General features: G+C 44.4%; 1 protein-coding gene across 3 annotated transcripts; it reads left to right on the top strand.

Moving 5' to 3' along the window:
• The first annotated feature begins 538 nt into the window (after window positions 1-538).
• Window positions 539-24,670, top strand: LRP3 (LDL receptor related protein 3). Of its 3 annotated transcripts, XM_037409116.1 has the most exons (7): window positions 540-717; window positions 5,599-5,646; window positions 11,344-11,482; window positions 20,005-20,213; window positions 20,491-21,577; window positions 22,796-22,928; window positions 23,831-24,670. In XM_037409116.1, the coding sequence occupies exons 1-7, from the start codon at window positions 651-653 to the stop codon at window positions 24,641-24,643; spliced, it is 2,496 nt and encodes an 831-aa protein (XP_037265013.1). In that variant the 5' UTR covers window positions 540-650; the 3' UTR covers window positions 24,644-24,670. The 3 variants fall into 3 exon arrangements, with proteins under 3 accessions (XP_037265014.1, XP_037265013.1, XP_037265016.1); XM_037409117.1 differs by lacking the exon at window positions 5,599-5,646 and having other exon boundaries at window positions 539-717; XM_037409119.1 differs by lacking the exons at window positions 540-717; window positions 5,599-5,646; window positions 11,344-11,482 and adding an exon at window positions 11,503-15,712.
• Window positions 24,671-25,211: the final 541 nt, after the last annotated feature.

The following is a 25,211-nucleotide window of genomic DNA, read 5'->3' as shown; positions in this document are numbered from 1 at the left end:
AGGACGCGGCGGCCCGGCCGGGCCGAGGCAGCTCCCCGGCAGGGGGGGCCGGCGGGCCGCGGCGGCGCTGGGCGCGGCCTCCCGCCATGGGGCCGCGGGCTCCTCGCAGCCCGCCCGGCGCGGGGGCAGCCCCAGCGGGGAGCCGCGCTGCCGCCCGGCGGGGGCCGGGGCGCGCCACGGCGGCGGGGGCCGGGGCGCGGCGGGAGCGTGGCGCCCGCTGCCCGACAGGAAGCCCGGCGGCCCGGCGCGGTGCGGGCGGGCTCGGCCCTCGCCTTCCCTTCCGCCCCGGGCCGCGCTCCGCCCGCGCCGCCCGGCGGCCCCTCAGGTGTGCGCGGCGCGGAGCGGGGCGGCGCTCCCCTCGTCCTCCGGCCCGGCCGCCGCAGCTGCACGGCGGGCCTGTCACGTGGGGCGGCGGCGGCGGAGCGGCGGCGGCGCTGCGGTCTGTCCTCCTCCACCTGCCCCGGAGCGCGGAGCGCGGGCCGGCCATGGGGCTGCGGCGGCAGGCGGCCGCCCCGCTCCCGGCGCCGCGGCGTGAGGGCGCTCCGCGGGCTGGCTGCGCCGCCGGCTCCCGCGGCTCGGCGTAGAGGCGCGGCGGGCGCCGAGCTGCCGTGGTTCCCCCCGCGCCGAAGGGCAGGCGGCGGCGACCCGCCATGGAGAAGGCAGCGGCCGCGGAGCTCCGGCAGGGCGCGCTGGTGCCGCTCACCGCCATCTGCCTGGGTGAGTGCCGGCCCGGCCGCTCCCGGCACGGCGGGGCATGTCCGGGCAGGGGCGGAGGGGGGGCGCGGGCACCTGCGGCGGGGCTGCCGGGCCCCCTTGGCCGCTGCGGGAAGTTACCGGGGGCGGGGGGAGCGGGACGGGGCGGCGGATCCCACCCCCCCCCCCTTTTCTGACAGGGTGGGGGGTCCCTCCGGGTGCTGCTCCCAGTCGGTGGGGAGGCCGAGCAGAGTTCTGTCCGTTCCCTGCGGAAACCGGCGTTTTGCCCTTGGATTGGAAACCGCTACGGTACCCCCGCATAGCGCTTATTAAGAAAAAAAAAAAAAAAGTTTAAACATCATCGGTGCCTTCCGCAGAGTCGCGCTGCCGTGCGGCGCGGCAGCGGCTCCCGGGGCGGGTGCGGGGCGGCCCGCGGTGCCGCCGGGCTCGGTGGCGTTTCCCGTCGCCGCTGCGAGCGGCTGGGTGGGGAAGCGTCCCCCTCCCCCGTTCCTCTGCCATGTTCCGCTCTCCTCCCTCCTCCTGCTCGCAGCAGGTGTTAACTTATGGCAACGTGACGAGGCGCGTTACCGGTTTCCCGTCTGTCGGCCCGTCCCGCCGGGGCCGCGGCTCCGTGGCCGGGAGGAGCGGCCCGGCCCCTGCCCCCCCCTCCCTCCCCGGGGCCGCTCGGGCTCTGCGGGACCCGCTGCCCCCCCACCGCAATGTGCCAGCGCTGCAACCGCTCCCTGATAACGCGGGCTGGGGTTCACCGGCCATAACCCCGCAGGCCAGTCGCTCTCTCTTATGTAAATGATCGGGAAAGGGTACCTCTGCCCAGGCTGTCCTTCTATTTTTGTAAAATTTTATCTTTTTTTTAACGTCGGTGCTTGCCTAGAAAAATGTAGGAAGTTGCAAAGCTGCTCTGGTTACTTCAGCTGTATCTATTTTAATTAACAGAAGCGCCATGTGAAAAGCAAGCGAAACTACACAACAGTCTGAGCATCCGTTCTAGCTGGTGCAACTTTTTTTCCTTTTGCAGAGTCTTAAAGGGCTGTCAGAGATGTGCGCGGCATGAGGATAACGTCTGCTGCGTGGTTTGTTTAAAGTTAGAGACAGACAGGAGTTTCTGCCATATCTGAACTTCTTGGTGTTTTTTTTTCTCTCCCTTTTCTTCTTGTGGCCCAGACCTGTGTTAAAGTTTCTGTTATTTATAAGAAATAACGTGGTTATTATTAAAATGACTAATAAGGCAATAAAAGATCATGTGAACTCCAGAGTTTAAGTGAGAACACTTCTCATGTTTATCTGTGGGTAATGCCAGGTTGAAAGTTTAGTAGATTTCTGCTTTCTGTGACTTCTAGAATTTCACTGTCTGGCTCTTCTTTTCAGCTGGAATGTTTTATTCCTATTCCTTGCACAACTGACAGTAGTGGAAGTTGAGAAACGTGAGAGGTGGGAAGCTTGGAAGGTATTCCATTCAGTGAACCCATAAGAATAGAACGCTGCCGCTTTAACTATTTTTGTATTTTACTTCCTGCTTGTCTGTCCTTTCCTTTTGCCCTTATTTTTGGTTCTCACTTGCCATTCTTTTTGTTTCCCCGTAGGCTGTATGTGGTGTTTGGTGTCTGTATCAATGCACTGCCACTGACCATTGCTGTATGCAACCTTGTCTGTAAACTGGTGCTCCCAAGGCACGAACTGGGTTTGGTGCAGCTGTTCTTTTCACCAGGCCGTTTTGTTTCTCATTCTTGAGAAATTCTGGAGGACATAGAAAGTTATTAGATAGGAAGTAATGAAAACAGCGAAGCTGATGTTTCTCCTTCTGGCTGTGGGAAACGCCTGGTAGCTGTCATTTGGTTCGGAGGTGCCCAGACATAAATTTCCCTTTGAATCCAAATAACTGCTTTCCCAGCTGAAACCCTTACCCTGAGAATTATTCAGCAATCCCAACAAATGGCAGTTAGTTTCGAGCCAACTGAATGGCTTCTGTTTTTTTCTGGCTTTCTCATAACTCTGCCCAACTGTTAAAAGCATCTAGAAAACTTCCTAAGATACCCACCCCTAGTCTCTCACCTATTTTTGACAGGATTTTCTTTTGACAAGAGGCAAGGAAACGAGCAGGGGGTGGCTGTTCGTTCTTTTGGGCCTCTGACACTTTTGAGAGCCGCGTGTTTCGGAAACTGCTGGTTACAACGTTCTCGTGGTTTGATTTGACAGCCTTGAGTGAGACCGAGAGGGAGGAGAACAGATACTGGAAACTGTGAGCTTATTCAGTCGCTGGAGAAAGTACCTGATACGAAACTTAGACTTTATTTTAAAGAACTGTGCTTGACTGCTGACTTTTTAGCGAGAAGGAGTTTGAAGATGAGAGCAAAGAACTTGCAACAGTGGCCAACAGATGTGCATTTGCAGCAGTAAAAGAGCGTTTCTGGGGTTGTCTTTCTTGGGTATCTGCCAGGCCTGGCATGCCAAGCTGCTTACAGTTGTACTCCTGGTGGCAAACTAGGGCTGTCTGTTTAACCGTCCTCAGAAGAAAGTAACGTGGCTTTCAGTTAGCTAATTCCACGCTTATCATGCCCTTGTCTTCATGCTATTTATTTCCATTTAAAGGGCGTAGGGGCCTCTCATCAGCCATGCGAGGGGACCTCTGCTTGGGAGCTCCTGTTCTGTTAATGGCTGTTGGGAAGATTCGGGTAGGAAACACAAAGATAGGTTGTAGAATGGTGGTACAGACCCAGACATTTCCATACGATCCATCTTCAGACACTCCTTTCAGTTGTGGCGATAAGAGTTACGCAGAGTATATCCACGTATTTTCTTTGGAGCGAAACAAAATATTTTAATTTTCATGAAATTAAATTTGTGACTTAATCACTGGTTAATTTCTTCTCAGCCTTTGTGACTGTATTACTATGGTTACAGGCATAGCAGTGCTTTAATACCGTGTGGGAAAGTGTTGTGTTGCTGTTGCTGCTGTGGTCCCAGGTTTGTGACAAACGGCCGTGCTGCTCTGTCACAGAGCCAGAGTGAACCCAGCCGAGCTGTTCCCTGCCACGGGGTGGTAGTTGCTCCGAGGAACGCTTACTGACCTACCGGAGCAAGCTAGCGCCGTGAAACAAAGGAAATAATTACATGGCACCTTGTTATTATCATAGAACAAATGTTACTGTACATTAATTATGTAATAAAATCAGTGCTGTTAAGGTCCTTTGAACGTGGTGTTAATGCTTATTAACACAAATCTGCAGCTCAGGCGTGTTTCTTCTCAAGCCACAGCGTACGTGGCTGTGGTTTAGCTGCCCCCCTTCCCTGGTGCGTTACTGCAAGCTCAATCCTGCAGCCGCTTGGGAGGAGCGAGCGGTCGCTGCCCTGGCCCTTGCGGCAGCACCCTGAAGCCCTCTGTGACGGGTGACACTGGGAGCAGTTATCCTCTCTGGTTTGCAGGACCTGAGGTCCGTAGTGGTCTGTGCGCCTGCCGAAATCGCTGTCTGCGCTGAGCTCTGGCTTCGGGAAGGAGAAAGTCCAAACTGTGGGTATCCAGGTGTGAATCGGGGGAGGAATGCTGTAGGCACCCGGGCTGCTGCGGTGGGGTGATAGCTCAGATCCACCCGAGTGAAAACCGTGACTGGGCTCGAAGTGGCAAGCTAAGGGATCGCTTTTAGCTTTTCTATTTCCACCCCGTTAGTGGTAGGTACTTTGTTCCTCTTGTGCTGGTTGAAGTTAGACCAGAAGGTGGCCGGGGCAAGGGTCACTGCGTTGTGCCGTGTTTGGGCCGTGTCAGAGACAATGGGCGCCCATGCTCCTACGTGCTGCTCTGAGACATAAATAGTGTTAATTGTCAGCAGCTTCCCAAGTGACTGTTGGGAACAGGGATGGTTTCTCTTCCTCTCTTCTCCTATTGTTCATTTTTTAATGATGTTTTTTACTAAATGCTTGCCAACAGATCGACTATAAAAAGGTTTAGGGCTTAACACACACAAAATAAAGCCAAAGTGAGTGCTTGGGCTGGGATGTTGTAAATTAAGTTTTGGTAACTTTTCAAAGGTTTCTAATTCTTTTAAACGTTTGTCATGTTATTAATAGGCTGTCTTTGTAGATTATGGGATACTGCTAAAATGAGAGCAGTTAGTGAAATAACACTGTTACTGTTAGAGAAACTAATATGTGTGGGGAAACTAATACGGAAGTACACGTTAACGCTGACCTCTGGAGCAGTAATGACAGAGGAGAAATTTTTTTTGGCAATAACTGCGCTTACCAGATCACTCTTAACGGTATATACTGTGAGAGGAGACTTCTGAGAAAGTGAAGAGTATTTGGAAACTGATTTGTAAGTTAGGTGAGTGTTGCAAGCACTGCCTCATCCTGTTTTGGTTTTACCAGGGGACGTTTTTGAGAACTTCATTGCCTTTGATTAGTCAAGGTAATCATGTTAGCTTCAGCAGTTTATTTTCAAGGTGACATTTACCTGAGAGGAGCAAACTTTGCTTTATTCAGAGGAGACATATGTAAAGATAATAATCTCATTAGTTATTTTCCAGCATTTAAGCAGGTAAAGTGACCAGCTGTGATGACAAATATTTTAGTGTAATTGTTCTTCTGTCTTCCCCAATTAAAAAAAAAAAAAATCCCATCGAAGATAATTTAGATTGGCAGTTGTTTCTTTTGGTAGCATATTTGACAGATACTGAACTAACTGTTGTGTGTTGACTTTTTTTTATAGCTACAGGGAAGCATCGTAGTTGATGACATGGCTTGCCTGTGTAGATAAGCTAAGCTAAGTTCTTGTTGAAAGACTGCAATGCGTTTAGATTAACGCCCCAGCAAACACCTAGAAATGGTTAACCACTGACTGCCACCCTGTGCCACTGGAACCTGTCTGAACATTATTTTTCTGTCTTTACACAGTGAATCTCTTCCTGACTGGGAAAATAGAAAGTGCTGTTACCTCATTAGGTAAGACATGCTTTTCTTATTTGTATTTACTGTTCTTTTGAGCTGTTACTGTGTCTTCCCCACCCAAAGAGATCTTTTAATAAAACACTACGATTTTTCTTTGAGAAAGAGTAACAAAGACGTTTTAGGAAGTATAGGGCCTTTAAGTCTTCCTGGGGTTATAGACTCCATCAGTGTCACTGTGCTGGAAAAAGAATTGTAAGCTTGAGGCTAAGGTCATGGTACGTGCTGATGTGTTCAGGGGAAAACTATGTTTAGGAAATGTGCCTGGGAATATCAAGTCAGGGACAGTGGCCCGTTCCCGGCGGAGCTCAAACAAGAATGTTAAAAATGTCTCATGAATGTCAAAGTGGAAATTCAACCAGAATCGCAGCATTTAGTGTAATTTCTTTCTCTATAGCAGCACTGTGACTTACTGACATTAGGAAAATACTGCAATCAGGGTCCTCTTAGTGATAAGGGCCCTCTTGTGCCTGTCAATCCGCAGTCACGTTGGTAGGCACACTTTATGTCCAGAGAGGCGGTGACTTAAATTAAAACAGAAAAACCAAATAAGGGAAGCGGGAGGAAAGGATATGGGAAAACACAAAAATAATTCTAAGGCAATGGGTTGATTAATGTGGGAGCTTGAGCATTCCAGTCAACATGGGGGTTTGAGAGAAGGTTTAAATCAGGAAAAGGTAGTAATTTGATGATTAGGTAACTCCCTTTAATTTTGTTTAGGGGAAGTGTGGATGAACCATGTAGGATGTGTTGTTTGGAGCACAGTACATCCATTCTTTCAGTGGAAAAAAGCAGAATGTCGTCTATGTCCTAGTCTGTTCTGCCTGGATGGCGCTTTGGCTTTTGATGGAGTTTGGCATCTGTTGACTGTATGGTATATGAGTTTACAAAGTGTAAGTGAAGTGATTTTACAGTGGCTGGCAGTATACTGGTGGTACCGCCTCGACGTGAAATACATATGCTTCATCCAGTTGTTCTGCTGCTTTCCGCTGCTGTTCTTTTGCTAGAAACAGAGAGAGTTGTAACATCTGGCTTTTATTCTTTCATGTATGTGTAAAACTGCAGAGTACTGTAGCCTTCATGTTTTCTTGTCTTCATACAGTTTTGAGTTACTTTGTCTCCTGATGGTGTAACCGGAGCTGGGCTGGGCTGGAGGGGGAAGAATGATCATAGAAGGTCCTTGCAATAGTGTGATCCATGTGTAGCTTCTCTTACCTGTGTTGCAGGATAACAGGTTAGGGTAGTGCAGTCGTAAGGCAGATGACCCTGCCAGGAGTCATTTTGCAGGAGATGTTCCTTGGGAACCCTGATAAAAATTGGGAGGAATGCTTGATGTCCTAAACATGTCCTGACAAAGCAGCTTATTGCGGAATAGATCTCCATGATAAGGTTACTTTTCAGAAAGCAAGTAATAGCAGAAATAACGAGTTCTGGAGAACGCAGGTTGAGCCACCACCTTGGCTGTATTTGTGCAGTGACTTGAAGCCAGAAGAGCTGCTGCCGCTGACAGGGAGCCATCCTCCCCGAGCCCCTTCCCCGGGCTGCGCTGAGCCAGTTCAGCCTGTTGATCCAGCGCAACGCCCGCGCAGATTTGGTCAGATCAGCAGGTTGAACTCTTGGGCTGTGCCTTTGCTGGCTCTGATACTGGGGGCAGAAGCAGCCTGCTGGAGACTGGGTAAAGTGAAGTGGAGCCTTAAATCCTTTTTTCTCCGCAAGCGTAAGGGATGTGCATTAAGCAACACGTGCAAGCCCTCCTGGAGGGAGCATTTGGAGAACCTGGGGAGGGTTGCCTGCAGAGCCTGAGAGAGCTGCTTGAGGAGGTGTATGTTGCCAAGCGTTCGGTTTTGAGAGAAAGTTCCTTGTGGCAGGTGCAAACCGTCCTTTATCCTGGAGCAGATGGTTGGGATGTGTCCCTTGGGATTGGGGCAGATCCTGGGGTGTCGTAGAAGAGTGTGAAGCTGCAGGGTGTATTTTCTGCTGGGATCACCTGAAAATTTATTCCAGCGCAACTTGGTGCCCCCCGTGCTGTCCCCTGGTGGAGCTTGATGTCTGTTCTGTTATAGCCACTGTTTCAAAAAGAGGAGTAATATTATTCACGTAAAGTTTTGGAAACTTCCTTAGAAGTAGTTGTGGCGTATTTAAGCGGCAAGAGGAATCTGCTGCTGCGTGTGGTAGAAGAAATCCATTTGATTATTACAGAAAGAGCCTCGTTAAGATTTTTGCCTGCTTGACAGAAACTCTCTGAACTCAAACCTCTTCTGGCATTTGTTTAAAGTCTTTTTTAAAAAAAGTTTTATTGTTGTCTGTCTTCAGAATTTGTCTTTTTTTAAAAGCACCATCTTGGTAAGATTTTTTTGGTGGGTTGGTTTGCCAGTTCAGGGATTGGTATTCTCTTACGTTTATTCAGTAAGCCTAAGCGTGGAAAATGTAAGCTGTTTGGGGCTTTTAGTAAGTTGGGTTTTCACTTGCCTTCTGGGTTAGTGCAGAAAGGCTGCAGAAAGAGTTACAGAACAGTTGTTGAAAAAATGTTGTCACCGCTCTTCTTGTGTGTTGTCGCTGATGATAAGGCCTTCAGAGCCCAGCACTGTACCTTTCTATTTAGGGACTTCCCTTTCCTTTAGATGTTTGGGCAATTTGAAAAAGGCTTTTGTTTATTTTCCTTAAGGAATCACACTGTCATGCCGAAGCCCAACTTAATAACACAATACTTACGCATCTGTGTGATTCTGCAAACTTCATAGCCAGGAGCTGAGGAGGGAAGTGGAGCCCGTTATTGACACTGAAACCCCAACAGCACAAAATTGTGCCCTTGTGCGGGTTTTCCGTTTTGTTGCCAGCACCGAAGGCTCTGTTTGGTACAGGTTTTTCTTTCAAAATGTATGTAGGTGAAAGAACAGCCACTGAAAGCAGTGCTTGGGTATTTCATCTTGTGTGCCACACAATAGTCAGTGCCTGAGGAGCACAGAGGCAGGTGACTGGTTAGGAAGGAGTTCTACTGATAAATTGCAAATCCCGTAGTAATGAGCCTTGGTGGGAAATGAAAGGCATCAGGACCCTAGGGCAATTGAGTGAGGTTTGGGTAACCGCAGTAGTAGTTTTGAGGGGTGGATGCGTGTGTGTCCCCAGTTTGCCCCAACAGGTTTAGGGGACTGTGGACATATCCTTCAAATAGTGTAATTATGTTTTGGCAATATACATTCAGATTAGTGGTCCATTCAAATCAGAGGCCTTTGTAAAGGATGGCTGCTTTGCTCTTTCGTTTTAAATAGGGCAAGTCTGAAATGCTTGTCGTGTGTTAGAGGCATGAAGCCGTGGGGGAGAGTATTGAGCAACAGTGTCCAAAATGGCATATAGTGCCAGTGCAGCCCTTACCTTGCTTACCACCTCCGATTTTCAGTTACAATTCCTCTGCTCAAATGAAAAATCGTTTCCTTTTGTCTGTTTTTCTTTCCATGTACCATGTTCATAGCAGATGTGCACTGTTAATAAGGGAAATGCGTTTCTCACTGAGAACCTGAACTGTCATGTTACATCAAATCCACTGCTTGCAAATTGGGAAACTGTATATTATTGCAAAAGAAAAAATGCTACTGATGTTACTTCAAAAAAGCTGGGGTACTTCAAATAACTGTTGCTCAGGATCTTTGTAAATACTTCCTAAAACTGAGAAACAAGTATTTGGGAGAATAATAGCTCTGTTTAACTGCACTGATGAATGCGTGAGTGGAAGTGCTCCTGCGGAGTCACCAGCGTGTCAATGGGGCTTCCTCAGATAGGAAGTAAAATGAGCGTTGTGTTAATTATGATTCTGTTCTAATGCATATAGTATGAATGAGGGATATTAATCCAGGACCGTATTCAGTACAAGGAGAGCAGAAATACTTGCAGATCTGTTGCTGGAAGCCTCTGGATAGTGCTGTCCACTGTATTTGCTCTTTCTGCTTTGTGCATTGTTTCCTCCCCGTTGAGAAGTTTTAGCAGTCTGGCAGTTGCGAAATGCAGTCTTTCCAGGTCCTTTTGTGTTGTTGCCAGCTCTAGGTCCTCTTATGCTGCTGTAATTCGTTGATGCAATGGCAAGTGTGTGGAGGAGCACATTTATAGACCTAAACAAATGGAGAACTAGAATTGAGAAGTCCTGTGGACCTTACGTTTGCTTTTCTAATTCTGTAATTGCATCGGCATCTCAGTATTTTGCCAGTATGTAGCGTGGAGTCTCTCTGGTTTTAGAACTGTGATACCAAAAATATTCTTGTTTTTTGTAACCACTTTAATGCAAAATATTTGTTTGGAAAATAGGTATTTTTGTGTATTTATGTATTCTGTATGCTTTGTGGCCTTTGAAACTAGTAGGAATGACATGCATATGTTTCAGTGGAATGCCCTGCTTGGAGAGTAAAAATAATGGCTTTTTATATGTTTTGCCTCAGGTAAGTTACTCACCTCATGCTTTTCATATTCCTGTGGCTTTCACTTCAAAAGTGCTCACTGTGAGCAAACGGAATAGTGCCAGGCACAGATTTGCTGGTGGGGGATGCTGCAGCCAGCCCCCAGCCCCAAGCAGGAGCTCTGCAGGCAGCCGTGCTGCTGACTTGATTGCAGCCAGGCAGCTTTACCGACACTTTGTCACCCTGTCCCTCCAGTGCAGCTAAATCTGATCCCGGCTGTGAGTTGAAAATGATTTATTTATGGGGCTGAATTTGAAGCAATACTGTAAATCTGTGATTTATAAAGCAGTATATTTGGACGCCTATGTGTATAAGGAAAGCTGAGGTATAGGCAACCTTCTTTTTTCCCCTGCTACCTTTTTAAGCTATGAGAAAGTAAGCTTGTCAAGAATTGGAATATTCAGCTGCAATCCACATGTCATGCTCTAGACAGTCATTTGTGTTAAAAATAGTTTTAAAAATAATTTTGGAGAATGTTGAGAATAGCTGTTGCATTACGGAGAATTTCCTCTCTTGTAGTCTGCTGAGACTTGTCCTTGGAACATTTCACTTTCAATTTTGAATTGCTTAATTACAAATTATAAGTATTTGATGTAGCCTTAATTGGCTTGCTGTTTTCCATAGGAAAAACTGAAAGTGCTGTGAAAATATTGAGCTTTATTTAGCCCTGTTTGCTCCTTTCCCTTTCTGGAAAACTTTTCCTATCTATGGGAGTTCAGAAGGAATTTAGAGTACTTAGTAATGTTCGATGAAAACATTTGACATCGGAGTCTGGTTTACTTTTTTCTTGGGGCTTTTTTTTCACCATGACAAACTCTTCAGGTCTGTGGTATGGTTAGGAGAATAAACAACATGTCCAGGAACATGTTACAACAAAATGAGCTTCTATATACTTTACACTGAATATGGATCTTCTTCAGTTGCTGGGTGATGTACCCAGGGTTGGGAAGCTGGTAAGGATTTTTCTGTATTACAGCCTCTTGGCGGATGCATGCAGTAGTATTGATCTTTGGTAGATTCATACAAGGCTATTGATTAATCCTGCATTGAAATGCAAGTTACGCTTACCTACACTTGGAGCGGTGTCTTAATTAAAAACCGGGCCAGGGAAGAAAGCAGTAAGAGGATAAAACTGTTGACTCTCATTTGTCTGCTACCCCCAGAAATTGATGAAAGCTTTTGTAGCTAATATGAATTGTTGATTAGGCAAAGCATTAACAGTAATATTTTTTCCCCCCCTTATTAACAGCTGATTGCAGTGGAGAACTGGAAAAGCACACAGAGCGACGGGGAGTCATCTATAGTCCTGCATGGCCATTGAACTATCCTCCAGCTGTAAACTGCAGCTGGTACATTCAAGGAGATCATGGAGACATGATAACAATTAGGTACGGTTGGATATTCCACGGGGGTAAAGGATTGCTTTGCTGAAATGGAAAAAAAAGTGTAAGTTCTTATCTGATACACAAACAAGACTGTTTGTAGAGCTACTAGGTGGTGGAAGGAAGCTGAAGCTGATTGCGCTGGAGCATGTTTGCAGCTGAGCACCTCTCTCATTTTAGAAATGTTCCACGGTAGCTTGTTTCTGTAGGCTACTTCTGACATCCATCATTGTACATGCAAGTCACTTGTAGTCTTTTAATATATTTATCTTCACAATAGCTGTGTGAGATTTCATCTGCCTCTGATAGGTGAAGGGGTGGGAAACAGTGATGTATTTACTCACATTGAAGAGTTCCCTTTCTCTTCAGTGCTTATAAATAGCAATAGGTGAAGGCTATAAACCCCGGAATAGCCTCAGTGGGATACGTAAAATTCTTAGAGCAAAAATGTTTTTTTCTTTTTAATGTCTTGAAATAGTGCTATGTTTAATGACAGTTGAAGGTAAACATTGCTTATTGTTACTTGTTAACCAAAAGAGACATGCTTTTCTGCTTAAGGTTTATTTCCAATAGAATTAAATTATAGTTAGCATTTGTGGCACAATTTTAGATCATTCTATAAAAATAATATTTAGAAAAGACTAGAATGTATTACAAATGTTTGTTAAGAATGTTTATAGGCTATAATATCAGCACCTTGCAAATATGCTTAATTTCTTTGGGCTAATTGTAGTATCCTTCTCAAACCCAAGAGTTTCTCATTTAAAAAAAAAAAAAGCAAACCTAGGAAAGGGTTTTTTTGTTTGGTTTTTAGTACTGTTGTGTTTGACACCATCTGCTCGTTCTTTGCTCAGCTGCTTGAAAGGACTGCAAACCTCTTCAGCTGCAGATGCTCAGCAATTAAAAACAAATCTGCCACAGATGGATTAATAGGAGGGCTCCACCATCCATAGTTCAAAATAGGTACTGCTCGTCAAAAATAAGGAAGTAGATACCTGCCAGCATTTAAGATCCATAAATAGAAACGCGCTTTTAAACCCTATTAAATTGTATTGGACTTGGGGAATTTGTTTCAAAGCAGAGATTGTTTGAAACTCTGAGAAAGCATACAAATGAGACATAGGACTTGGCTCTGGAGACTAGTGCTGCAGTTTATGCTATGGAAATGTCTCAGAGCTCCCAGTTAGAATTAGGATTCTCTCCTGTAAGTGTGAGTGTAGCAGAGGCTAAAGAAATAAAGTGAGATGGGGAAACTGGTAATAACATGTGTGTGCAGTTTAGAAGCGTGCATACATGTGTGTGCAGTTTAGAAGCGTGCATAGCAATATGATTTGAAAGATTTTTCTTAATGGGTTTGTTTTCTATCACCGTATAGCCAGCCATATCCTGCCCTCCTATGCACATGCAAACAATGGGAGCTATGTGTTTACATCCTAGGGATTAGTGTTGTGGTGTTACAGTTCTGACAATAAATGTACTTGGAATGACTCACTCCAGTGTATGAAATGCAAAACATTACAGCATCTGAGGATTTCTGTAGAAGGTTGTAGCCCTTGTAATGCCAAGGACATGAAAGCAGCAGCTGGCTTGCCTAGGCTAGTGTGATATAGGCAAACTGGGAAAGAGGGTTCAAATACAAACATTTTTTTCTTCTGAACAGTTGGTATGCTTTTTGTCCTAACAGTGTGTTGATAAGGGCATAGGAGTAGCTTTTTTAATTTTCCTAGGAAAATCAAACACAGTTCTTGTGATAACATCTGGATTTTGAAAGGTTTAAAAAAAACCAACCCACCTCTTTTGTGTTATGTTACGCAGAATGCATTTCCTTTGATCTTGAATTCTCATTGACAGTAAGACAGCAATGTTATATAAGTATCATATTTGAGATACAGCAGGAGTCATTAAGGGATAAAATTGCAATTGAAAAGAGTTTTGATTTCTAAACCATTTGTAGTCAGTGGTCATTTTTTGTAAAGCTATTATTCAGCAGCTTTCAACAGAACAGTGCCCAGATCTACACGTGGATGTAAGATGCTGGCTCCTGTGGGCATGTCCTGTAGAAGCTTTGTGTTAACGTCTGCCTTTCGTGCGTGTGTATTGATTTTCTTCAGAGTCTCACGTTTCCATGCTTACTGTTTTACTTTATAGTTTACTTTTTAGAAATCCTTGGGGGAGACTTTGTAAGAGCGGGAAGTACATGTTCTTTGTGTTTATACTTCTCTGTTAATTATGCACATTTCAGTGTTTTCTTCCAAGTTTGTGTGTCTGATGGAATGGTGCTCTTGAGACCTGGGAACAAGTATGTAGCCAGTTTTCCAAGACTGTATTGTGTTTCTTTAAATCCAGGTAATCAGTCTGTTAGTTACTGTTTTGGAAACAATTTTTCCACATATTTTCTCTATTTTTATGCCTGTTTTCACAGAGAACTACTTTGAAGTCCTGTAAGATCAGATAAAGATGTCTTATGCAGTAACCGCCTTTGCACCATCCTTTTCAGGCTTTGTATGTGTATGTTTCCTCATATCTGAGAAAAATATAAAAATCATTTTTGTTTAGCAGTTGCAGTTACCTGATGGTTTTAATTAACCCTGATGTGGGCAGAGTATAAATGAATTGTGTTTTATTATAGGAGTTTATGGTACTGAGAGTAAAATCTTGAATTCTGAACATGGAGAACATTAAGACTATTGAAAAGTGATCTACTTAGTGACCCACACAAGCTGTCTCTTAATAATTGCGGTGGGGGAGATCACCTTCATTGGCTTTCACTGCAGTGGTTCATGTCATTGGCTTTGAAAAAAGAAATTGTCAGATGCCATTTGAGTTTCAATTTCTGAGTAAAACTGGAGCCTGTTCATGTAAAGGCTTGCTGGTCTGTAATTGTATGAAGAATTAAAAGGACTACTTCATAGTCTGTTTACCAAACTCACAGTGTTTCAGGACCTGACATTAATTGGAAGAAAACCTCATAATAGCCATTTATTTCCTTCAGTTGGATGTGCTCAGCTTTTGAAAAACAGCCCCTGTGTCTCTTGCCTAAGGTTACACAGTTGGGCAGTGCTGGGGAGCTGGGAGTAGAATAGCTTTCCTGACTTCCAGGTCCTTGTGCTTCAGTGGTTAAGCAGAAGTTTTTAATGAGCCAATTAAGTCATCAGTTGTTCACAGTCTGCACTTTAAGAGGCTGGCAAATAGAAGTAACTTTGCTTGCTTAATTGGTTGGTCTGTTTCATTTTGGGATTGTGCTTTACTGATCTACCCATAATATTTATTCTCCAATTTTTTTAATGAGGGTAGAGGGCCAAATTGGACATTATTTATTTATTTATTTACTAATTACTTTCATTCAGGTTTTACGTCTCTTGTTTGTCCTTTTCCAGTTACTAAGAATGTGGGGTGGGGTTTTTTATGTTTGGGTTTTTTTTTTTTTTTTGCTTTAATCTGTAGTTGCTCGTGCTGAAATTACTAAAAGGCTTGCAGGGAATTCCCTACATTATTTATAGAAGTTCTTTTTTTTTCCTAGCTCCTACGGCTCCTTTCAGTGCAGATGGCAAACAGCTTAGCTCTGTTAAGCATTAGTTTTGCAGGTAGCACATTTTTTTTTTTTCTTATTTACAGTGTGGTCATGCGTATTTATGATAATCTGGCTTAATTAAGTTATTTCCAGCAACATAAAAATACTTGCCTACAATGCCGCTTTCCTATTAACTGACTACAGTTGCTTCATTTGACTGAATCAGGTAAGATCCAATATATATGGCTGATCCTGTAATTTTCTGTAAGCTGCTGGAGTCCTGCTCATCGTTTGGGGGTAACCCTTTTTTCAGAATCATACCACTGAAATAAAAATCAGATGATTTTACCTGTTTCTGCAGGATTCTGTAAAAACAGATTTAGCGTGGCATTTGTCAGTTCACATTGACTTGTTCTGATCCTCAAAGCCTGAATGCTTCCAGTGGTTAATAGATTATTCTCGTACTTTTGTCTAAAATTAGGGGATTTTTAAAAAGGAATTAGCTTTTTAAAAAGTGGAGGAGGTATTCCAAAAGCCAGATAACTGGAGTTAGTGCTTTTGAATAACATCTTTTGGAAAAAACAATACCTGCAAAATTTGGTCTGATAATTTTGGTCTTTACACTAGCCTCCTGCTCTGTGCCTGTGCTGTGTTCGAGATCCACGGGCAACTGGGAGAGCAGCCCAAGGGCCAAAACATTTTGAAGGATGATCTGTGTGTTAGCGGTGGGTGTTGTACTTCATTAATACTGCAGTTCTAAGTGCTCAGAATGCTGCTGTTTGCCTCCTTCGGTATGGGCCCAAGTGCTCCTGCTCTCCCTGGCCTCTTGACCAGGGCTGTGTGTGCTGGTTGTGGGGAGGAGGAAAAGCCTGCAGGAAAGCTGGGGTCTCCTTTGCTTCGTCAGGTGCCGAGATGCCCCAGCAGATACCCTGCAAGCGAAGCTTGTGGGTGGATGGGGGTGCCTGCATGCCGTGGAGCAGATGTGGTGAGATGGGGAGGGCTATAGCTGGGGGGTGCAAGGGCTGGAGCTCAGCACCACTCTGCGCTGCAGCTTGCATGGTAGGATGGACCTCTGGGCCCACGTCCCACTCCTTCCGACGTGTCAGAGTGCTTTGTGGGAGGGGGATAGTGACTAAGCAGACCTGTCTTTTGCTTTTCCTCCCAAACCCTGTGCTTCCTTGCCCAAGGTGTTAAAAAATACTGCAGTACTGACTGGTGCTTTGAGATATGCGTGACACTCTCTGTTTCAGTACGGCTTGATTCTGTTCCTTGTTGTAATCGCAGATAATGACGTGGGTTTTGGATACAAAGGACCTGAGACCTCCCTCAAGAACCCCAACTACTGACTTCATTCAGTACTTTTCCAAAGACTGTTAAGATGTTTGTACAGTCCTACAAGCAGTAGGAGCACAAGACTTTGTCCCTATTTCCACTGGATACCATCCCTTATTCAATCACGGGGCTAATCCTTTTGATAGAAAAATTTGCATTCCAGTTTGAGAAGGTTCAGCTGAATAAGAAAATGTCCCTGCGCTCTATTTGTGGGTAGCAGGATTAAATTATTCTTTCAAAGACTGTTACAGCAGCAGTGCTAGATCTAATTACAGATGATGAAAGAAGTGAAGTAGCAGAGGTTGAACACAGTATTCAAGACTCTTAGGTAAAATAAATCAGGGGGATATTTAACGTCAGATTAGTATGGTGGATACTTCAGGCAAAAAATCTTGTTGTTGCAAATGCATTATAAAGTGAAAACCAAATGCATGTATTTATATGTGCACACACATATATTAATGTTGTGATGTATTTCTTTACAAAAGGGTGTTTTTTTTGTGGTGAACTTGGTTGATGGCTTGTTCGAATATATGGTTCTTTTGGTTTTGTGTAAAATCACCATCAATTTAAATGGAGCAAAATTTGCTTCTGATGGAGACAGTATAACTTAAAAGGATGCTGGAGTGGAGTGACAATGCCTTAATCAAAGCAAAATCTGTTCAAAATATGTCTGTTGATTAGTTTGCATGAGGTAGAGCATAATTGCTTTGACTTTGATTTTGCCCTTAGAAGAAGATGTTTTATAACTGCTGTGGTATCTATTATATATAAAACTTTACATTAGAACGAGAACATCTGTATTTCAGAGAGATGGTGTGTATTCAGTGGTGTGTGAAACTCCTATGCACCTGGAATTAAGATGTTTATTGTTTTTGAAAAAGAGGTCATTCTTGTGGATATTCTGTATTGCACTTTTTCGAATACTAAGGCATTTGTTTCAGTAGCTGGTGCATCCCTGGGAAGCAGGGTGTTTTCAGGGAGGCTGTTAAAGGTGATACTTTCTTGCAAGTCTGCTCTGGCTCATCACTCTCTTGCTCAGTTGGTTTTGTGGCTAAAGCTTGGATTTCTTAGTGCAGAAGTGTGGGATTCGGCTCTGAATCTGTTTCAGGTCCAGCACTGACACTCAGGAAAATCAGTTATTCTCTGTATGTCTGTGCTTCTGCTTTGAAAGTTGAGAGTAAAGTTTCTTCCTCTTCCACACCCTTTATAATAAACCAAAAAAAGCCCTTTATTACTTATTGTACATTATTACAATGTACAATACTACATTCTCAAGGTGCAAGTAGAAGATACTGTTAATTATACACAAATGCAGGCTCTGCAGCTGTCATCTACAAAAGAGTTTGTAAACAAGGCATGTGCACCTAGCTGACTTTTCTTGTACTCTTTGCGTGAACGTGAAAAGTGTTACCCCCCAAAAAAAAAGAAATGCATTTTAACATAAGGTACAGACAGCTTATTATATAGGCAAATTCTCCCCTGGTTGTGTGCGGTCTGTGTTGTGTAACCACACTATGGGTGAATTACTTACTTGGTAGACAGAGGCAGCTCTTTTCAGCAGAGTGGGAGAAATGAGTTGCTGCAGGACTTGGCTGGAGTGCTGGGAACTGGGTAGGATGGGGGAACGAATTGTTTAGCTCTCTAAAGTTGGTCCTGCTACATCTAAAATAACTATAGGAGAAAGAGATCAAAAGTTTTAGTAAATGATCCTGTTCATATTGCACAATCAGAAGTTTTCTTTGTCGTTCCCACCCCCCCCCTTCCCCAGTTGTAAGTTTCCATTCCTTGATCTAGTCACTGTTTCCTTTTCTTAAAAATTTTTGTTGTTGGACAGATGGGTATTTCTAATACTTATCCAAAAAGTCTTTACAACAAGAACCCCTTACAAACAATCCTCCAGGTAGATGATAGGAGCCCTTGTTGGTGTCTGGTGCCAAAATGAGTTACAGAGAGCAAACCCAACGTGGTAGCTCAGTAATGCTGTCTCATATCTCCTGCAACAGACTTCATGTGGGTGTTCATCGTTTCACTGATACATGCTTTGTGTAATTCCTTTTCATGCTGAGTGCCTGTTCACACACTTTCTTGGTCATTAAAACGATTTTTGCAGAACACCTAGGACAGGGTACTTTTTAGTTTACCTTAGCATGGCTGAATACGTCACTGTGACTGCAGAGTCTAATGATTCCTTGCAAAATGTGCTGGCTTCAGAAGCTTGATGAGATTGCTTACAGCAAAGAATTAGGTGCTGTGGGAATACATCTTCCTACCTGGGAAGACACAGAGCATGGTGGGAGAAAAAGGGTTGGACATCTCTTAATTTATGATTTAACTTAATACTTTCTGTGCTCACTTACTCCTTGTGCTTTTGCTGATTTTTTTTTTTTATTTATTTTGAGAGTTATTAAGCTGGTATGTTTGGCAGAACCTACAGGTGTGTGTAGGCTGGGTCTCCTGCTTAAATGAATTGGCTAGTGTATGTATTTGCTGCTCTTTCCCTTTCACCTTCAAAGGGCAAGATCTGGCAGGTGTTGACAGCCTTTTGTAAATACAGGGGGATATCAGAAAATTATCTTGCCGTTAATCTTTTTTCAAATAATTTGTCTTTTATGTTTGTGAAAAGTCCTTTGTGGAAGGAGGTTTGCATTCTGTAGCAGCTTTTCAGCCTTTCTGAAACTTCTGTCTAGGTATTTGCATGGCGTATGCACAAACTTCTGCCGAGTTAATTTAGTGTGGCTGAGCTATATGAAAGGAGGACCAAAATTCATTTCTAAGTGTTCTGAACAGTGTGCCCATTCCTAGTAAGTGTGCTTCTCTGTGCAATGCTGTTGTCATTGCAGATTATTGAATGGTAATGTGATTTATTTCATCAGACAACAAATACCCTCTACATTTCCTGAGCTACAGGTTAGGGAGTATTACCTGGTGGTGTTCGGTGCTCTGCAGACAGTCAGGGCACCTCTTTGCACTAGGTGAGCTGCTACCGAATAGTCACTGGGCTCAGGTCAGCAGAAGGGCTGGCAGCTTGACTCGAAAAGGTTATAGTCTTGTGCCCTGCATTTGCATTCCCAGAAAGGAAATATTTTAGTCTTTAAAATAAAAAATAATAGCGTTAGACTTTAGGTTCCATTTCCACCCCTTGCAGTCCTGTTCTCTTCTTGCCCTCTCCCTGTCTATCCATAGCTTGAAGAGTTGATTTTTGTCTCTTATATTTATCCCTTTAGGGTTCTTTGTACTGCTCCCTATTGTTCTTTTTCCGAGATAGTGGTCTCCCCTCTCATCCCATAGTTTCATAGCTTTTAAGGTTGAAAAAAAATGCTGAAACTAAGCTGCCTTCGGTATAATGTATTCTGGAATTCCACTTTTACTCATATCTGTATTTTAGGAAGCAGTTTTGTTTAAGAACTGAGTAAAAGAGGGAATCATCCTTTTAGCTTTTGGAGCTTTTTGGCATGCTGTTTCTGCCAGTGAGATGGGTGTTTTTCCAAACTGGGGGAATTTGAGTGCTCTGTTTATATGTACTCAAGGTACTGTAGGTGTTTTGTTATCTTTAATGTGGTGTCTTTATGTCAGCACTGCTTGGTGCAGAAAGTCAACTGTTGCAGTCTGGTTTTTCCTCTGTTTGGCTTTGTTCTAGATACATGTCCTCTGTGTAAGTTGCGTTTTCTTTTCTTCCTCACAGTTTTAAGAATTTTGATTTGGAAGACTCTCAGAAGTGTGCAGTAGACTGGTTGATGATCGGCCCATCTTCCAAGAGGGAGGAGTACAAAGTGTGTGGGTCTTCCATACCTCCGTCCTTCATCTCTGCAAGGGACCATGTTTGGATATTTTTTCATTCAGATGCATCAAGCTCAGGACAGGCTCAGGGATTTCGCCTTTCTTATATTAGAGGTAAAACCTTACAGTTTTGTTGGCTTCACTTATACTCTGTCTGGCAAAAATTGAAGATGGTATTATTTTTTGTTGACAGGACTCTTGGGCCAGTCTTAACGGCTGTGAGGTGTTAGCATGGTAACACCTGACATTATTTCTGCTTGGCTTTTTAACAGTATTCCTGAAGTGTACTGGCCTGACCGTTTGACTTGTGACATGCAGGGTAGACATTAAAAAGTTATGTCAGGTGGTTCCAAAAGTTTTGATACTGACTTTTTCTTGCACTCTTTCACAGGTAAGATAGGTCAGGCTGTATGCCAGTCAGATGAATTCCGTTGTGCAAATGGAAAGTGTATTCCCAGTACTTGGAAGTGTAATTCCATGGATGAGTGTGGCGATAACTCGGATGAGAGAAACTGCACTGTCCCTCCAACAGAGCCTCTGTCCAGCATCTGTCCCTCAGGAATGTTCCAGTGCAGTGCAGCCCACTCCACCAAATGCTTGATGAACGAGCTGAGATGTAACTCAGTGAAGGACTGCAGTGATGGTTCGGATGAAGATAATTGTCCTGATCTTTCCTGTGGCAAAAGGCTGGATAATTTTTACGGATCTTTCGCTTCCCCAGATTTATTCCGTGCTGATCACAGCAGATCAGACCTTCGTTGCACATGGTATGTGGACACACAAGATAATCGACACGTTCTGTTGCAGCTTGATTTGCAGTTAGGCTACAACGACTATGTAAAGGTGTATGATGGCATCGGAGAGAGAGGTGATAAATTAATGCAGACATTTTCGTACCACAACAATAGGCATTCGGTGAGTTTGGAGTCGTCAAAGGGGCAGCTCACTGTCTCATACCATGCCCGCTCCAAGAGCACTGGCCATGGGTTCAATGCAACCTATCAGGTGAAAGGCTATTGCCTTCCTTGGGAACACCCTTGTGGAAGTGATGAGGAGTGTTTCACAGATAAGCAGCATTGTGATGGCTGGTGGCACTGTCCAAATGGCAAGGATGAGGAGAACTGTCCCGCTTGCCAGAAGAATGAATACCCATGTGAAGGAAACAGTGGGCTTTGTTACTCAATACTTGACCGCTGTAATAACCAAAAGAACTGCCCAGATGGCTCGGATGAAAAAAACTGCTTTACTTGCCAGCCGGGAAACTTCCATTGTGGTACAAATCTGTGCATCTTTGAGACTTGGCGCTGCGACGGCCAAGAAGACTGCCAGGATGGAAGCGATGAACATAACTGCCTGGTGATCGTTCCCAGGAAGGTCATCACAGCTGCTCTGATAGGGAGTCTCGTGTGTGGCTTGCTGCTGGTGATAGCACTGGGTTGTGCATTTAAATTATATTCTCTGAGGACCAGGGAATACAGGTAAGCATCTTGCTTTTATGTTGCTTTAATAGCTGTGTTTGGTTTTTTTACCCTTTTTGTTTAAAGGAAAAAAAGTTGATTGTTAATCAGAGAATTTGCAAAATACTGTGAAACTAATCCAAGGAATTGATGACAATTAAATAGCGGTCACAGCATTAGGCTTAGAAAGGAGTAGTTCAGATTGTTTTGAAGTAGTGAGGGGATCGTCAGCTCTTCTGTGACCTAGAAGAAATACACATTTATCGTGCAGCCTGGCAGAACCTGTATTTAACTTCCATCAAAACTGTTTTGAGCAATTTCCTCTCTCCCCCTCCTCCCCCTGCAACAAACCCCTTGCCCCTGCCAAAAATTGAATGCTGAACTGTTACAGTGAAGTCTTTGCTGAATCTGAACTGAATAACCCCTGACCCCTCCCCATGTACTCTGGTTCTCAGTTCTACCAACAGTGATGCCCTGCAGTGGTAGGGCTGGGTGGGTTCTGGGCAGGAGTCGTTAACCTCCATTGTTGCCACCGGTGTGAGCTGTGCCCCTTTCCCCTGGTCCTGGATGCCTTGTTGTATGGATAGTGTGTGTGTTTCTGTGCCTGTGTGTTACATGTCTGTGCAAGCATGGTTCTGCCCTTTGGGAGAGAGCAGTAAGGGATTTTCTGATGCCCATCTCTTGTCGTATGCACCAGCTCCGTGTTGTGCTGCTGACACAGTTTGTTTTCAGCACAGTGTGCTTTACATTCTGTCCTGATCAAATCTGCATGATTAAGGAACTGGAAAACAGCCTCCATGCTATGTTGGGATCCTTGGTGCCTCGGTTCTGGCAGGACAGCCAAAGCTCTCTGCAGCTGCAGGCTGCCCCTGTTGTGTGATTGTTTCCAGTTCTTAATGTTGTCTTTTCCAAAAATAACCTTCGCATCCTTGCTGAACAAGTTACCACTGTTATTGGCATAAGCTGGCCAATTGAAAAAACTTCAGTTGCCACAGAGTCCAACCCAGGACTGCACCAACGAGTTTGCTGATTTGATTCACTGATGCTTATTCCCTGTGCTTTTACTCCTTCTGTTTATTTTAGCATGCTGATAAAATTTTCACGGAGCCTAGTTGAAGGTTTGCCTTTTTGCTGCTAGTGTGAAGCTGTCCGCACTGCTTTTAGACATTGATGTGAAGGAGGCAGCACAAACGAACTTGTTACTTCTCTTCCATGTTTTCTCTCTGGTTCTCTTTCCAGAGCATTTGAGACCCAGATGACCCGACTCGAGGCAGAGCTTGTGCGACGGGAAGCTCCCCCTTCCTACGGACAGCTGATTGCACAAGGACTGATCCCCCCAGTTGAAGACTTCCCTGTGTACAATGCATCACAAGTACGAGTGCCAATGAACCTATCGGCAGCCAAACTACCATACATTAGATAGAACACAGTTCCAGATTCTTTCAGTGGCTGTGCTAATTATATGGAAGCCATACAAAAATGTATGTGTTTTACTTGGAGCTGAGGAACCACAGTTAACAAGTCTTGGTGCTGTGGGTAGTTTTGGACATGTTAAATGTATTTGCTAGCAAACAGCAGTGAGATAAGCACATGCTGTTTTGCTGTACATCAAGACAGAATGAACAAAGACAGAGAAAAAGGTTAGGAAGTAAATAGAAAACAGGCTTTTCAAGCTGAAACTGTAAATGTGCCTGAAGCAGTAAGAAAGTACGATCTTTAGCAGTATTTTTGGGAAATTCTGGGATTATTTTTCATTTACAAATACATTACATTGGGAAGCCATTAAGTCATTCTTCTGTTTCATTGCCGAGCTCTCAAAAATCTCCTGTGCCCTGTCAAAAGTATCCAACTGTGATATAAACCACCTGTAGTTTGTTGCTCGAGTGGAGAAGGGGTTTGCCTTGGCCTTTCTTCTCTGCTGTTGTCATAAGCTTCTGAGGATCCTCTGCTGTTGCTGATGATAGAGGACTCGGTGGTTTGCAGTCTGGTTCTTCAGTAGTGATCTGATTGTGTGAGCAGAGCATCTTCTTGGGCAGACAAGTAGAAGTTAAAGGAAACAGTCTAAGGGAGAGCCTTGTGGTACAGGCAGAGCTGTCTGCTATTACATAGTTTTATTACACATACTTATTAGATAGAAAATACGTGTTTAACAAGGGATTGTAGGGATCAAGTCTGAGTGTTCTGGTAAGGTGGAGATATTAGTGGAAAGAGCATGATGTAAGAGAAGTCTTGTGAGTATGTGTGAAGTCATAGATTGTTACATCTGTGTTACAGGCTTCTGTGCTGCAGAACATTCGAACAGCCATGAGGAGGCAGATGAGGCGACACTCGTCAAGACGGAGCTCGTCTCGGCGGCGCTTGGGCAGGCTCTGGAACAGACTCTTCCACAGACCTCGGGTGAGAGGACAGATCCCGCTCCTGACGCCTGCCCGCACTTCACAGACTACACTGGGTGATGGAATCATCAACCGTGCTGATGGGACTATTAGGAGCCCTCCGCCTTCCCCCGAAGGACCTAGTTTAGAGTCAAATGCCCATGGTCAAGCCAGGGGCTTACAAGAAGCTGGATGTAGCAGTTTGCAGCCAGAGACTGAAATCACAGAGCCATCGCCTTCAAATGTCTTACCGAGTACTTGCACAGCAGCACATGCAGAGCCTGAGGCTGGACGCACTGATAAATCTTTAGGTGCTGAGACCTCCAGCAGCGAGCTTAAGCAGTCCAGTAAAGTGGATTCAGGAAAGGCTTTCAGAGATCCTTTATCTGAAAGTGTTACAGAAATGATCCATGGAGGGTCAGCGTCCAGGAGGACTGTCCCAGAGGACAGTAATTTAAGTAGAAGTCATCCGCTGAGTGAAGAGCCATGTAGGTTACCCTTAAAAAAGTGGGAGTCTGCTTACCCAGACAGCCCTATGAATGTTCGTATCCAAGTGGATGGACAAAACCGATGTTGCCCTAACTCATACCGGGAGGAGCCTTTGGGTGTTCATACGGCTTGTTGCCATTCTGTGGAAGTGCCAATGTTAGAGTCCTCTACTCCCCTCTCTGAAATCAATACCAGTGATGATGAGTCTTTACTTGTTTGCTAATAAAAATTTTTGGTTTGGCCCTGTAAATTTTGTATCTTTGTTGTTTATATGACAGTGCACTTTGATGATAGGTGGTGTGTCTGTGCTCTCGACTTTGTCTCTTAAAACCAGTGTGCTTTAATGCCACAGGGAGTACAGTACCAGACTAAATGGGACAAGTTTTTGTCTTCATTGCTATTCCTGAAACTCCAGTGGGGCAAAAGTAGGCCAGTGTGTGATGTCAGGGGCTAGGAGAGCAAGAACGTGTCACTGCAGTTTGGAGGTGTCTCCATCCTCTGGTATTCCTTCTGTGCGAGTATCCACTCTCTGTTCAGGGAATTCATGTTTCTTTGCTTTTCAAGTGGTCTTACTGAAACTAGAGAGCGCTCTGCTGGAACCTGGGGGGGCAGGCACCCTTTGTCATTGTAACTCTGAGTACTGAACGAGAAAGAACATTGTTGTCTTTTAAGACATCAAAGTTTAATGTAATAATTTTAATTACAAACACTTAGAAGGAATAAATCCTCTGTAGCTTCCTCTTTATAGAAATTGCTCATTTCTCTTGCTCCCTTCAGAAATGTTTTGATGG

This window comes from Falco rusticolus, chromosome 15, assembly GCF_015220075.1.
Source record: "Falco rusticolus isolate bFalRus1 chromosome 15, bFalRus1.pri, whole genome shotgun sequence".
NCBI lineage: Eukaryota > Metazoa > Chordata > Aves > Falconiformes > Falconidae > Falco > Falco rusticolus.
This window is presented reverse-complemented; position numbering and strand designations above follow the sequence as displayed.

Coding starts and splice junctions, on each gene's coding strand:
- LRP3 (XM_037409116.1), top strand. CDS start 651: ATGGAGAAGGCAGCGGCCGCGGAGCTCCGGCAGGGCGCGCTGGTGCCG. Junction 718..5,598: donor GCTCACCGCCATCTGCCTGG/GTGAGTGCCGGC, acceptor GTCTTTACACAG/TGAATCTCTTCCTGACTGGG. Junction 22,929..23,830: donor CTGTGTACAATGCATCACAA/GTACGAGTGCCA, acceptor TCTGTGTTACAG/GCTTCTGTGCTGCAGAACAT.